This window comes from Chlamydotis macqueenii, chromosome 6 (genome assembly GCF_036417535.1).
Source record: "Chlamydotis macqueenii isolate bChlMac1 chromosome 6, bChlMac1.mat, whole genome shotgun sequence".
Lineage (NCBI taxonomy): Eukaryota > Metazoa > Chordata > Aves > Otidiformes > Otididae > Chlamydotis > Chlamydotis macqueenii.
In genome coordinates this window covers 27,110,406-27,123,195 of record NC_141561.1, presented here as the reverse complement: position 1 = coordinate 27,123,195, position 12,790 = coordinate 27,110,406, and the positions used below count along the sequence as shown (strand labels likewise).

Below are 12,790 nucleotides of genomic sequence, written 5' to 3'. Positions count from 1 at the left end.
CTTATGTTGGGGGCTCCAGGTACTCCAGGTCGAGGTCTCACGAGAGCAGAGTAGAGGGGCAGAATCACCTCCCTCGACCTGCTGGCCACGCTTCTTTTGATTCAATCCAGGAAGTGATTGCCTTTCTGCATTGCAAGTGTGCATTGCCAGCTCGTGTTGAGCTTCTCGTCCACCAGCACACCCAAGTTCTCCTCAGGGCTGCTCTCAGTTATCACACTGAAATCCAACTGCAGCTTTTTTCACTTTGTAGTGCAATTCCACCCCAGTTGTCTAGAACTACAGCCTACTTAAGATCTTTAGCAGGACATAGTAACTCCTCTGGAAACAGTGTTGTGGCGGTTCATCAGGTGGCATCCTTCATCAGGGTTGTGCTACACAAATACACAGGGCAGCCACAGAAATCCAAGGGGTCTCCACCTGCCACTATGGTTATTAATAAACAGAAGTAACACACTAAGACACAGGGGTTTGGAAAACACTAATGCCATTACACTTAGAATTGCATTCTTCAACACTTCCCCTGAAACTGCAATGCAGTAGAACAAACTCAAGGAAGCAAGAGATTCTTCAGCTAGTATTCCCCTATTCTGCATTTTGTTTGCTATTGAATGTCGGAACCCAGAAAGTTAAATTATACCAAGAACCATCCATGTCAATGTCTACTATTCAAGCAAATGAAGGTGTCCTTTTCACATTGGGCTCTCATATAGAAAACAATTTCATTACCTTTACAGAAAATAGCAGGAAGGCTGCTATATTTTGGGATAGGTTTTTTTTTTGTTTTAGGGGTTTTTTAGGTTGTTTTGTTTGTTTGTTTAAGCTATGAACCTAAACACAACTTGGAGTTACGGATACTGAAACCGTAGACAAGAAAGCATTGAGAACTGAGAAACTACATGCTTATTTCCGTAACACAGCCTGGCTCTGGTGACAGATTAAACTGCTCCCTTTCACAAACTAAGCACTATATATTGCATTCTATGCAGGTAAGCAGAAGTACCAGCTGTCATAGGGTACCATATGCCGCAGGGGACAGATAACCTAGATTTGTGCTATTGAAGTAGTTACAGTAATTATACCTATAGAGTTGCTTCCTCTTGCCACTTTTGCTAGTCGTGCTAGGGTCCACCCGGTCCTGGTCAAGGCAGAGCCAAGCGTTGAAAGAAAACGCAGAGCCTGGCCACTTATGAATTGATGGAACAACAATTCCGGCCATGCTGTGGTTCAAGTCGAAATACTGCAAGGCACTAGCCATGCCCTGCTTCCGGGCCATTGCTAGAATGGCTCGCATCACCGGAACAACATAAGGGTGAGCTTGTTTCGGTTCCTCAGTCCTCAGGAGCCGTATTAGTTGAAGCAGTTCTTCTGACCCCATTGACTGGCTTCCCAAAGAGCCCAGAAGGGCAATCAGGTTCTCTGCACAAGTACGATGGAGGGCGGAGTGAGAATTTAGTGTCTCAATGATACGGATGACCATGTTCGCATTGACACACGTGGCACGACTCTGTCTGTTAATGCAGCAGATTCGCTTCAACCAATTTGAGATGAAAATCTGCAGGTCATGTGATTCTAGCTCTGGAAGCCACTGGATAAGCAGTAGTAAGGGCTGGACATTACTAATGCCTAGTATCCCAACAGCCATGTGGTCACCTTCAACAGCCTGAAAAACAGCAGAGAATTCAGACATGAAATACAATAAAATAGGGCTAGAAGTACTGTTGAAAAGATGTAAGCATTTTAACATTCAAAGCAAGCACATCTCACCATATTCATGAGTTCTTCCAGCAATTCCCGTGAGGGTTGACCCAGCGATTTTAATACCTCATATATGTGTGCATAACCAATTCTCTCCTTGAAGACCTCCTGAGGATAAAAATTCCAGTCTCACTAGCAAATAAAATAATCAAGAATTGCTTGTCTACTGCAGCAGGTTCTAAATTAACACAATATCAGACACAAATTAATTAAAATGCAAGAATAATGTTTTACAGGCTAGAAATCTCTTTTTGATAATATGTCCATTGTGCTATCTCTAGCACGCTGCAGATGAGAAGGATCTCACTGCAGCATGCAGATAAATAAATAAACATGAAGTTATATTTTAATAATTGCCTATACAACAATATAATTGCTTTGGTATAATAAAAGTGTTAATTCTATTACAAAATGCTAACAGCTTCTTTTTTTAATGCTAACTATAGCATGAAGTGAAGCTATTATATTGAGAATTAGAAATATGCAGGTATTATTTTTTGAGTGAAAGATTTTCCTAGACCTGCTTGATTAAAAACCACCCATCCTAAACACTTCAAAAATTATAAAAGTTTTACAAGGAAGATTTTCTGAAAACTAGTTAATTCTACATAAAAAAAAATAAAATAATAATCAAGCAGTAAAATCCAAACAGTAGTATTCATTTATGGTTTAGCCTGTAAACAGTCAACACACAGAATCGAAACTCTTCTGGCTGTATTCAGCAGTGAAATTAAGACTTTTTTTTAAAAAAAAAAAAAAAGATGAATCTGTCAGCAGAAGTGAGATGGTTGCTTAAGTAAACATGGAAAGAAAAAAATACATATGTTGCAGTGGCAATACAATTGAAAACTTAAGTGACGTTTGTGAATCACAGCCACAGTCCCCACCGCCAACATACAACTCTTCCCAGGCTTTTCAGATGCAGTGGAGAAATAAGCACTCTGAGCAATGCTCTGGAGGAGCACAACTGACCCTGTTGTTTCTCACTCAGACTGTACTGCAAGCAGCAATCAAATCAGATGACTCCCACTCTTCCTTTAGCCTCCACTGTGCAGTCACATTCCTTTCCCTGTGCCAAGGCTAGGGAATCATTTAATGACAGGGTGAACCTAATGAACTCAGCAATCTAAGAACAAATATACTATTTTTCTGTGGGCTTCGCTTCCAGTCAGATTTCTAAACTAACCGAACCTATCCATTTATCAAACCACAAGAATAACTACTAAGGGAGGGCAGGGGAACAACAAGACCACCATACGGACAGCAATACCATCCTGGATTAGTTTAAATTCATGATGAAACTACAACATAAACTCCCGCCTGAAGATTCCTGCAAATATCCAATAATTCTACCCCACATATTCATGGGACAAGTGATGATGTACTTCCTTTACAAAATTTTAACTGCCATTAACACTCTGATCTTCCAGTTTTTACAGAAAGATGGCTCAGCGTCCAGCCATTAGACACATATAAAGGGATACGAGATGCTAATCAGCTATTCCTACCTGGCAGGAATGCGTGACCACAAACTGTCCATCCTCATTACCAAGATTCATTAAGATACTGTGATAAAAACACTAACTAGAAACAAGATCAAGAAGCCTACTGAAAAGAGACCTCTGTATATATATACTGTTACCTTAGCAGCCGGAGACTTGTGCATAACTGCTGTGAGGGCTTGAATGGTCGATACTGCCAAGCAGTCTAGGTGTCCCTGAAACACCTGAAAGTAGCAGGTATGGAAGTTATATACAAACATGCAGAGACAGCTCAGCTCCAAAATCTAAACTGGGCCCTCTTGCCAGGAGGGAAACCAAGAGTTTGCTAACATGCTTCAGAAATCACCTCCACAGTAGTCAAGATTTTAGAACCCCATGGCCTAGAGGGTATTATGTAACAGTAGACAACTAGCCACATACTTGAAGAGGAGAGAAGCATTCACAACACACTGCACTTCAAATATTCTGATGGACAAACAGGTTTTCCTCATGCTGCTAATGGACAACCTCAAGAGGGAGGGAGGAAAACAGAACTGGAATCCTCTTGCAGTATGTCTTTGTGCACTGCTGGAAAACCAGGTGTCTGCAGTTCATATAAAGCGTTTCCTTTTCCATCCAAGTCCCTACATGCCAATGCAACGCACACATACATGCAAATTATAAGAGATAAGTCACATCAGCACAGTAAGGTGGCTGCCTCACCCATAGCCTCATCACATGGATCAACACCTCTTATTCCAATTTAAGCCATCTTATGAGGGGTTTTTTTTTTCCCCTATAATTCCTGTTTATATTGATATTTCTATGATTTTTTAAGGACAAAAACGTTGCAGTACTATTTTGCATCCATCCGTAAAGCTAATTAGCAAAACTGTGCAAACAAACATACTCTATTTCATAATCTCTGGAATATTATATGCATATCAGACATACTTTGAAAATGAAGTGTCAAGAATCAGTGTTAGATGTGAAGAAACATTTACATGCTGTTAGAGTGTCGCACTGAGTTTCTAGAAAAGCCAAAGCTATTAGTTAGAATAACAACTTGTAGATTACCATACATCATATTTAGCATTTGTTTACATTTTTAATCAGAATAAATCATTCTACTATAAAATTAACACAACAATTTGCATTTGAAACTTCCCACAATATTTTGGGAAAATTAAAGCGACAGGCTATTCCTACCTCCCTGATTCAGCCTGTCCATTGTTTTGTGAACATCTGTTCTTGATGACAAGCAAAGAATCAGGACACCAAATACAACCACTGAGATTCACAAACAAGGCCCCAGAATCCAAAACACCACAGTGCTGAGACAAAGAAGCAAAAAAGAGGAAAGGGAGAGGAGAAGAAAAAATCACCACCAAGCTGACAGAATTTTTTTTTATTCCATTCATGTACTTCACCTTTTCTTTAAAAGAAGCATAACTGAGGCTCAATCCGTTGCAAATATCTGCAATTTTAAGCAGATGCATAAAACTGAGATTGAAGTCAATCTGTTATTCAGAAAAATAATTTTCCAGAGACAGAAAATACTGATGTGTGCAGCAACACAAGTTCACCTTGCTGCAGAAGGCTTAAAGAAGATGGTTAAGGTGAAGCACAGGAACCAATTTTTCTATGATTGTGTTTTGACTTCAACTGAAGCAAAATACAGGTTAGGTAAGTACCTGGTTCTCATTCATTTCTGTCAGTAATTTGTTGGCAAGGTCTTTCTCACTCTTGTCTGCCACTTTATTGTTAGCATTTAAAAACAGCTGTTAGAAACAGAGACAAGAATAATGGAAATAATTGCATTAAACAATTACCTGCAGCCAAACCTGTGGAGGCTGCCTTGCATTTGTATTTCATATACGAGAAGAAAGAAAAAAGAAAAAAAAAAGGAAAAAAAGGAAGTTCTCACATCAGTGAGATACAATCCTCTGTTAATATTGTTTTTTTGTTAACTCCCACAGTACTGAAGATTACATTGTATTTTTGCTATATAGTAGTTGCTTCCCCTTTCCCCCCTCAAATTAGATGAAAATATGTAATCACTGAGACGAGGAAAGGGATCTATCTGGAATTTATACTGGTCACTGGCTTAGCAACTGTGATTTTAATTTACCATATGCAACATGGCAGGAGGTTCTCAAAAACGTACTTGTAAGAAATAAAGACAACAACGGGGCATTAGGAAAGAAATGGATACAGATGTTTCGTCACTTTCCACTTATGTTTCATCCTAGGTGAAGGCTGAAGATACCTAGACAGAATACTTTAATCTTTAAACAGCAACTGCAGGAGAATTTCTGGGGCACATAGTCTTTGTAACAGGAAGCAGAAAAAAATATCTCTGCCATCATCCTAAGAATCAGACAGGTTGTAAACAACTTTGAATCAAACATACACCTACACTGCCTCTTTAGCTAAGAAATTGCTCTGTGTATAGTAGCTATATTCCTAGTCGGTTCCTGAATTTGCAAATTTAAAGCTCAGTCAAATATCTTCATAATTAACTGCAGTCACTTTGTGTGCAAAGCTTAGCTATAACCTAATCAGGACTAAAATTTATCTTCCATTTTTAGATTCTGTTGAGGTGTTAAAAAAAATAAATCCTTGACCACAATTTTTTAAAATCCCAAAAAAAAAAAAAAAAAAACAAAAAACCACACCACTTTCCTTTAGCGGGTAAAAACCAAGCATTTGCTTTTTTTTTTCCCCTCATACATTTGGTTGCATTATCTGCTCAGTAGTCTCTCTGAAGAGGAACAACCTGAGAAATTAACTTCCATAAATTAGGGCAAACAGGAGGACAACACTCAAGATACTACTTAGACTTACATAAATATGAAAGCACACAGTTAGAAACACAAGTCATTTTGAAAGGTACATCACAGTCAAGAGCACTTAACACTGCAGAAAAACTATAATATGCCTCAGAAGGTTATGACTAACAAGTGGAAATAAGAACATTAAACAGAAGCAAATGCAGACATGCAAAAAAAAAAAAACAACCAAAACCACCATCAAATTTCTCATATGGCTTACATCAATTCTGATAATACGCATAAATGTCAAAACAGATTTTTATTACAATGTCCACATGGTTTAAATTCTTCTATTTAAAAACTGTTCAGAAAATAATGATCTATTTTTTTTAACCAGACATACTGCTAGAGATCATTGTGCTTTGCTCAAAGTCTGACCTCTAAAAGAGTTTAATAGATGAGAAAAGATTCAGGACCGACAAAGCAGCTTGTTAAATGACTCTCAGCATAGAATAGGCACCTCCCGGTACTTCTGAAGTACAGTCCCTCTTTTTCAGATGTCACAGGCAAAAGCAACATTCAAATCATCAAAACTTAACCAAGCAGTTTTGAAAAACTTATCTCTAGATATCTAGCATAGTTAAGGAAATACAGTTTGCCCATAAGCCTTAAAACCAGCAAATATGAAAGAAAGATTTAAATTTTAGAAGACTGTTGAACTGCAAGTGGTTAGGAAGTACGACTAGAAGCATACTCTTGAATACCCCAAGTTCTTTGGGACATTTATAACAAAAAAGCGCTATAGATTTTCTTTATCCCTCCTTTCCACGGTAGTTTCTTGCACTTCAAATTACCTGAGTTTCAGATACATGTATGGATTCTCCCACTATCTGCAGAGCTGCAGAATGTGCTTTGCAGCTTGCTGGTGAATTCAGTAGCAAGATTTTCATAGGTAAGGAAAAAAGATCTAGAAATAGAGTCTCTATCATAAGCTAATAAGGAGAAATCCTAATTCAACAGCTATATTCATCTTTGCTATCTGGATTTGAAAAATAACAAAGATATAGTATATTGGAAAATACAAATATACACCATCTTCCCAGCCTCCACCCTCTCCTCACTTATCCTTCACGGTATTTTGACTGTAAAAGGTTAAAAAACCCACTATGTAACAAACTGTCAGCACTGATATCACAGTAATATGTGAGAACATATCACAGGAAAAAAACCCTCAAAAGAGAGTATCTTATGACACACGTACAGGCAGAATAAAAATAAGAAGAGCAAGCTGCAAAAATAGAGTAGCTGTTCCTGCTTTCTTAGATTCCACCACTTGTTTATATCAAAGCAGGAACACAGCTAGAGTCTCCATGAACAGGTAAAAATCACACTGCTTGATGATTTAAGAAAAAACTAAAAGAGAAATTTTTAATAGAGTACAAGGTCAGTACAAAAATAGGCACAGGTTCCCAAACAGAGGAGGGGAATGGAAAGGCCAAACAATGTATTTTCAGGAGGAGATAAAACACTACAAATGCTACAAATGCTCAAAACATTTCAAGTCAGTTGGCATTCTGCCACTGATTATAACTGCAGTTAAGATATATTAAAAAAAAAAGTGTTTGGATTATATTACTGCACTGAAACATGTTCTAATCCAAAATCTAAATGGATTTGAATCAAATTGCACACTGTAGCTAGCATTATATTATCTACTATTAGAAGAGCTCAAAATAGCTACGTCACCAATTTATCAGAAAAAGAGAAATAAAATATTCCACAGAGTTACATCATATCTATGTTCTTTTGCACAGGGAAAAATGAATTCTACAAAGCCACCAGTGGAAGACACTAGCTTGCAAATTATTATCATCTAGGATTGAGATGAAAACACAAAATCCACGTAAGCACTAAATCCTATACAGGAGGAGAACAATCAAAGAACATTTGTAACACCTTGAATTTATGTTTTATGTCATAAACATTTACAAAGGCACATAGGCAAGGTCTTTCAAAATGGAAAAAATACACCTCTCAAATTAGAATTCAGACCTCCATCTGGCAGCAGTTCTAAGTGACCTCCTAGCAATCCAGTGACAGAATATTAAAAACAAACAAACAAACCCACAAACAACAAAAAACCAGCAGAGGAGATTGATTACAGTAACAACCTTAGCAGATTTTAGGGACTGAGCAGGGTCTGTAAAGGTATTTTGCTCAGGACTCAAAAAAAGCATTCATTGTTTTAACTACAAGACAAACAAGAAACACCTCTACTTCATTAGGAATAAAAAATTAGAGTAACTTGGATCTGTCAGATCTTTCATAGCATTAGCAGCTATAACAGATTCAAAGTTTTATTTCCAGTATGTAGACACCATAAAATTGCATCTAATTCAGAAGGAATATAAAGGTAATTAACATACCTGCGATTTTACAAGATAGGTTTTGTTAAAAATATGCTGATAAGGGAAAATTTACCTTGCAGTTCTGCAACAGTCGAATGAGATGCTCAAAGCAGTTACTGTTAAGGAAAATTGCCTGCAGAACAGGCCTATCTGTGCAGTCTAACATGGCTGTGATGGTATCTATAAAATTAAAACAGAACTGGCATCAAAGACAAAACACTTCCCAAATCCATCAGGCATTTTTTCTGCACATTATATAATAAACATGGGGAAAAAATTATACAACAAACTATATGCTATGAATTCTTTGATCAAGAATAATGTGCCTTTTAAGCACAGAGCACTAGGGCTAAGGGTAAACATTTTGATGCTGTAAAAATGACTACGTAACCCACTATATCTAAAGTCGCCTACCAAACATCTTTGATTGCTTTGGGGCTCTTTTTAAAGTCATTGCCATTTGTGAGTACATAAGCAGCATACCTTTTATCTGAAGCACACAAACACTTGCTTCCTCATCAACCAATTACTCTGCATTCTACAGCAGACTTATACTGTAAGCATTCTTGCATTCTACGTCACCTCAGTACTATTCCTCAGTTTTCTTGGAAGTTTGGGAAAACAAGTATCGTCATTTATAATTGCCATTCTGAATGTTAAAGTGGGAAAAACTACAAATCCTGAATTCCTATCCAACAACAAACCCAACTGTTTACAACCATCACCTTTGGCTAATGTTTACAATAATGACATTTGAAAAGCACATTCACAAAACAGCCACCACACAAGTATTTTATTATAGACCCATCTTATTCTGCAATTATTAAGATGCTAATGAGTGTCAGCTGTTGCCTAGCAATAGTTTTTTTTGGGTTGGTTTTTTTTTTGTTTTTTTTTTTGTTTGTTTTTTTTTTAATGGAGACTGGCAGTCTGTGAACCTTGACGCTCTGGTCAAATGGTAACAATCCGAAATAGTTTCTTCCGGGGTTTTTTTAGTGAATGATTAAAGAGGAATACATCTAAAGTAATATCAGTGAAGAAATGGTCGAAATTTTTCAACTGCTTAGCCAAGCGAACATTCGTTAGTAGAACATTCAGTTATACTATGATCATGGGTCAATCATTACTTACTTTGGAGTTATTATCAAGAGATATTTAAAGGAACTGCACGATTGGATACTCACTCAGCATTTGGATCTGTAGTGCTATGAACCTGCTCTCCCACTGCCTGCATCGCCTTGGATTAGGTAAAGCCGAATGGTCTGAATTAAGCAACTTGAAATAGTTCTCCAATATTGTGCTCGTCTCCACTTGCCGCTGGTCAGAGCTGCTGGTTAGAAGGATATGGACAACTTCTGTCAGGCACTTCAGAGTCAGCTCTGCCTTCCTGCTCACTTCGTCTGGGTTCCTGTCATCCCAGTTGTCACAGTCTGCTAAAACACGCATCAAGACTTCCATGGTGGCAGGAGATACTGCTTGAAGAGCATTCCTCTGAAATCCATGAGAGAAAAGTGATTAAGGAATAAATAAACAAAATAAAATCTAACCTCTTCAAAACAGCAGTTTCTGAGTTACCTGAATCATGCAACATGCATGTTAATGCCCTGTAATTGTTAAATAGATATGAAATGCTACTTGGATTATACCGACAGCTACCGATGAAACACATCCCATCTTGTTCACTTAACTAGGCTTTCTTTTTCAAAGAGAATGCTTATAGGGAAAAGGAAATATAATTTAAACGCATGTTGCAAAATTCTTATAAGGTAGCCTTGATAAACTGCTAATTCTAGGTAAACCTTCACTTGAATTTTCATTTTAGGTAATCAGATTCATGACACTTAAACACTTTTAAAATAACATAATAATTAGAAAACATTTCATAGAATCATAGAATGGTTAGGGTTGGAAGGGATCTTCAAACGTCCCTGAGTGCATTTCCCTCACCCCTCTTCCCAGGGATATGACCCCACTGTAAATCTGGGGCAGGAGCCCAGCCTCACAGAGAGCTCTGAGAAGCCTAGTCAGCGACTCCCTGCATTCAAGCTGAGGCTCTCAACTTTTTACCTGCCTGAGCTACATTGCAGCCATGTCCATGCCTGACCACGTATTATCTTGAACCTGACCCACAGACTTGACTGCCTGGCTTGACCTTAAGACCTGCCTCAGACTTAAAAAGTCAGCCAAGAGAGTGGATGATGGCTTTGCTGATGATGAACATCCTCTTCTCTTCACATTCTTTCAAAGATTTTAAACAGCTTCCAAGGTAAAAAGGTCCTATGCCTCTTACTGAAACAGCTTACTTCCAACATTGGGAAGTAAGCTACACAAATTTCATGTGTTTATACAAAACTTACATCTTTGCAGGTGGAAACTCCTAAATTTATTTACCCACGTATTTTGTTTATGATACAAAATTACAGGAAGTTCACATGAATGTGCAGTTATTATAGACAGCAAATGTCTACTGTTATTTGAAAGCAGGACCTAGCTTTTAGCATTTAGACACTATTGCACAGAATGACCCCAAACCTCATAAGACAACCAAACAATTAATAGTCAATAATAAATTATTCTCATTTATGGCTTAATGGGTATCTATAAGCTTTAAACAATGAACAGATGTTTGGAGACTTCAGTAGCTGAAAAGGGTTTAGAACATTCTTACCTGACCACCAGCCACAATAGCTCCAAAGAGATGTAGCAGGCAACATTTTAGGCTTTCTTTGAGATGTTCGCTTTCTTGAAAACATTCTCATGGGAATAAATAAAAAGGAGAAGGATTCCTTACTTTGGTCATATAACTTACACAAAGCTTTTCCTCTCAAAAATACCCATCAACAAATGAAATAACAAAAAAATCTCCTGTACTTCCTGTCATCATGCACATTCAGAAAAAAAATTAGCTATATAATCTCCACTTTCTTTTACATAAATCAGGCACAAACACATCAATTCCAGCATGATCAAAGTAACACTACAAGACCACATTTATCAGTAATTCACAGGGCCAGACCTTCAGCTTTCATAAAACTTTTCAGGCAGGCTGACAGAACTACAGGCACACAACAACTGTTGATCTGATCCATAATGTAAAATGAGCCCATTTTGTCCATTGAGAAACAGAAGAACAGGTAACACGCAAGCAGTTAGCAAGCATGACAAAGTTTAGAGTGATTTTGGCACAGAAAGTCTAATGCCACATGCAGTGCAGGTAGCTTAGAAAAACAGTCCCTGAGCTTGCTCCCTTTAAGCCAAACTTCCCAGGGAAGCCTGTGTAGGTCTGTAAAAAAACTACTGATAGAAAGGTTACAAACAACTATCCCACATCTCTTCTCATGCCATATCTCACATAAATTCATCATAAACAGCCTCAGGAACTCTACTTAGCAATAGATATAACTTGGATATTGTTGCTACAGCAATAACACAAGACTCAGAGTAGCTGCAATAAACTACAAAGGATTATTTTATTTGGAATTAACCATCGTAAAACTTTCAATAACTTCAAGACAAAACGGATAATGACTTGGGTTTGTAAAAACTGAGATTTTAAGCAGACAATATAAACTGAAAATGCAAGAATTTCATGTTTATTAAAACAATAATGTAACCTTTAAGACAATTACCAATTATTGGCAAGTCAGATTTCAGATTTTATACTGAACATATAAGCCTGTTTTAAAGGAAACTTGCACAGCTATTTTTAAAATCTGGTCTTCAAAGGAAATAAAGCTTAGATGCTCACACCATCAGTTTGCTAGTCCCACCACTCCCTTGATGTATAGCCTCTGAATCTTTTGGGGAACCTCAGACAAATTCAAAAGAGCAGTACCTAGCAGATTGTGAATAAATCATTAGGCTGGGTCGACCAAAAAGTCTCAAATTAGCGCTGCCATGGCAGAATGTCTAAAGCATATGCTCAGCAATTTCTTATTCTGTGTTTCCTGCCAGCTGGGCAACCAGCAGATGACTATCTGCCAGCTAATTAGTACACTTGTAGCTCAGTCACAGTATATAATATTTAACGGATTTAGGAGGAACCAGAGTGCCAGGCACTGAACAGGGAGGATAGAATCTGCAGATGATGTTCCTCAGTAGCAGCCTTTAGAGTGGGTTTCCAGTGCTCTGGCACAAACGTAATGGCATTTCACTGGCATCAGCTCTTTGGTCTTTTTGGCAACTGGTCTATTTTACATATACTGAGAGGGAATCTCAAGGAACAGGAGGAGTATGTGACTCAAACCTAGAGAAATTAAATTCATAAATGCTACCACTCTAGAAACGGAACCTTCCTTTTTATTTTCTATTAAAGCTGAGTTAATGGACAGCTGCAAAAAGGGCTGAATTCACTCATATCACCACTCCTCCA

General features: G+C 37.7%; 1 protein-coding gene across 3 annotated transcripts in view; it reads right to left on the bottom strand.

The window, feature by feature from the left end:
- The window catches only part of NBEAL1 (neurobeachin like 1), an 87,750-nt gene that overhangs the window by 46,300 nt on the left and 28,660 nt on the right, over positions 1-12,790 (bottom strand). Inside the window, exons 7-13 of one of the 3 annotated variants that reach the window (XM_086750561.1) lie at positions 11,087-11,172; positions 9,603-9,909; positions 8,492-8,598; positions 4,931-5,017; positions 3,398-3,481; positions 1,765-1,863; positions 1,080-1,660 (exon numbers count right to left, since the gene is read on the bottom strand). In XM_086750561.1, coding sequence (XP_086606687.1) covers positions 1,080-1,660; positions 1,765-1,863; positions 3,398-3,481; positions 4,931-5,017; positions 8,492-8,598; positions 9,603-9,909; positions 11,087-11,172 — 1,351 coding nt within the window. The remainder of the gene's footprint in view (positions 1-1,079; positions 1,661-1,764; positions 1,864-3,397; positions 3,482-4,930; positions 5,018-8,491; positions 8,599-9,602; positions 9,910-11,086; positions 11,173-12,790) is intronic. The other 2 variants (XM_086750559.1, XM_086750560.1) reach the window with 2 other exon arrangements.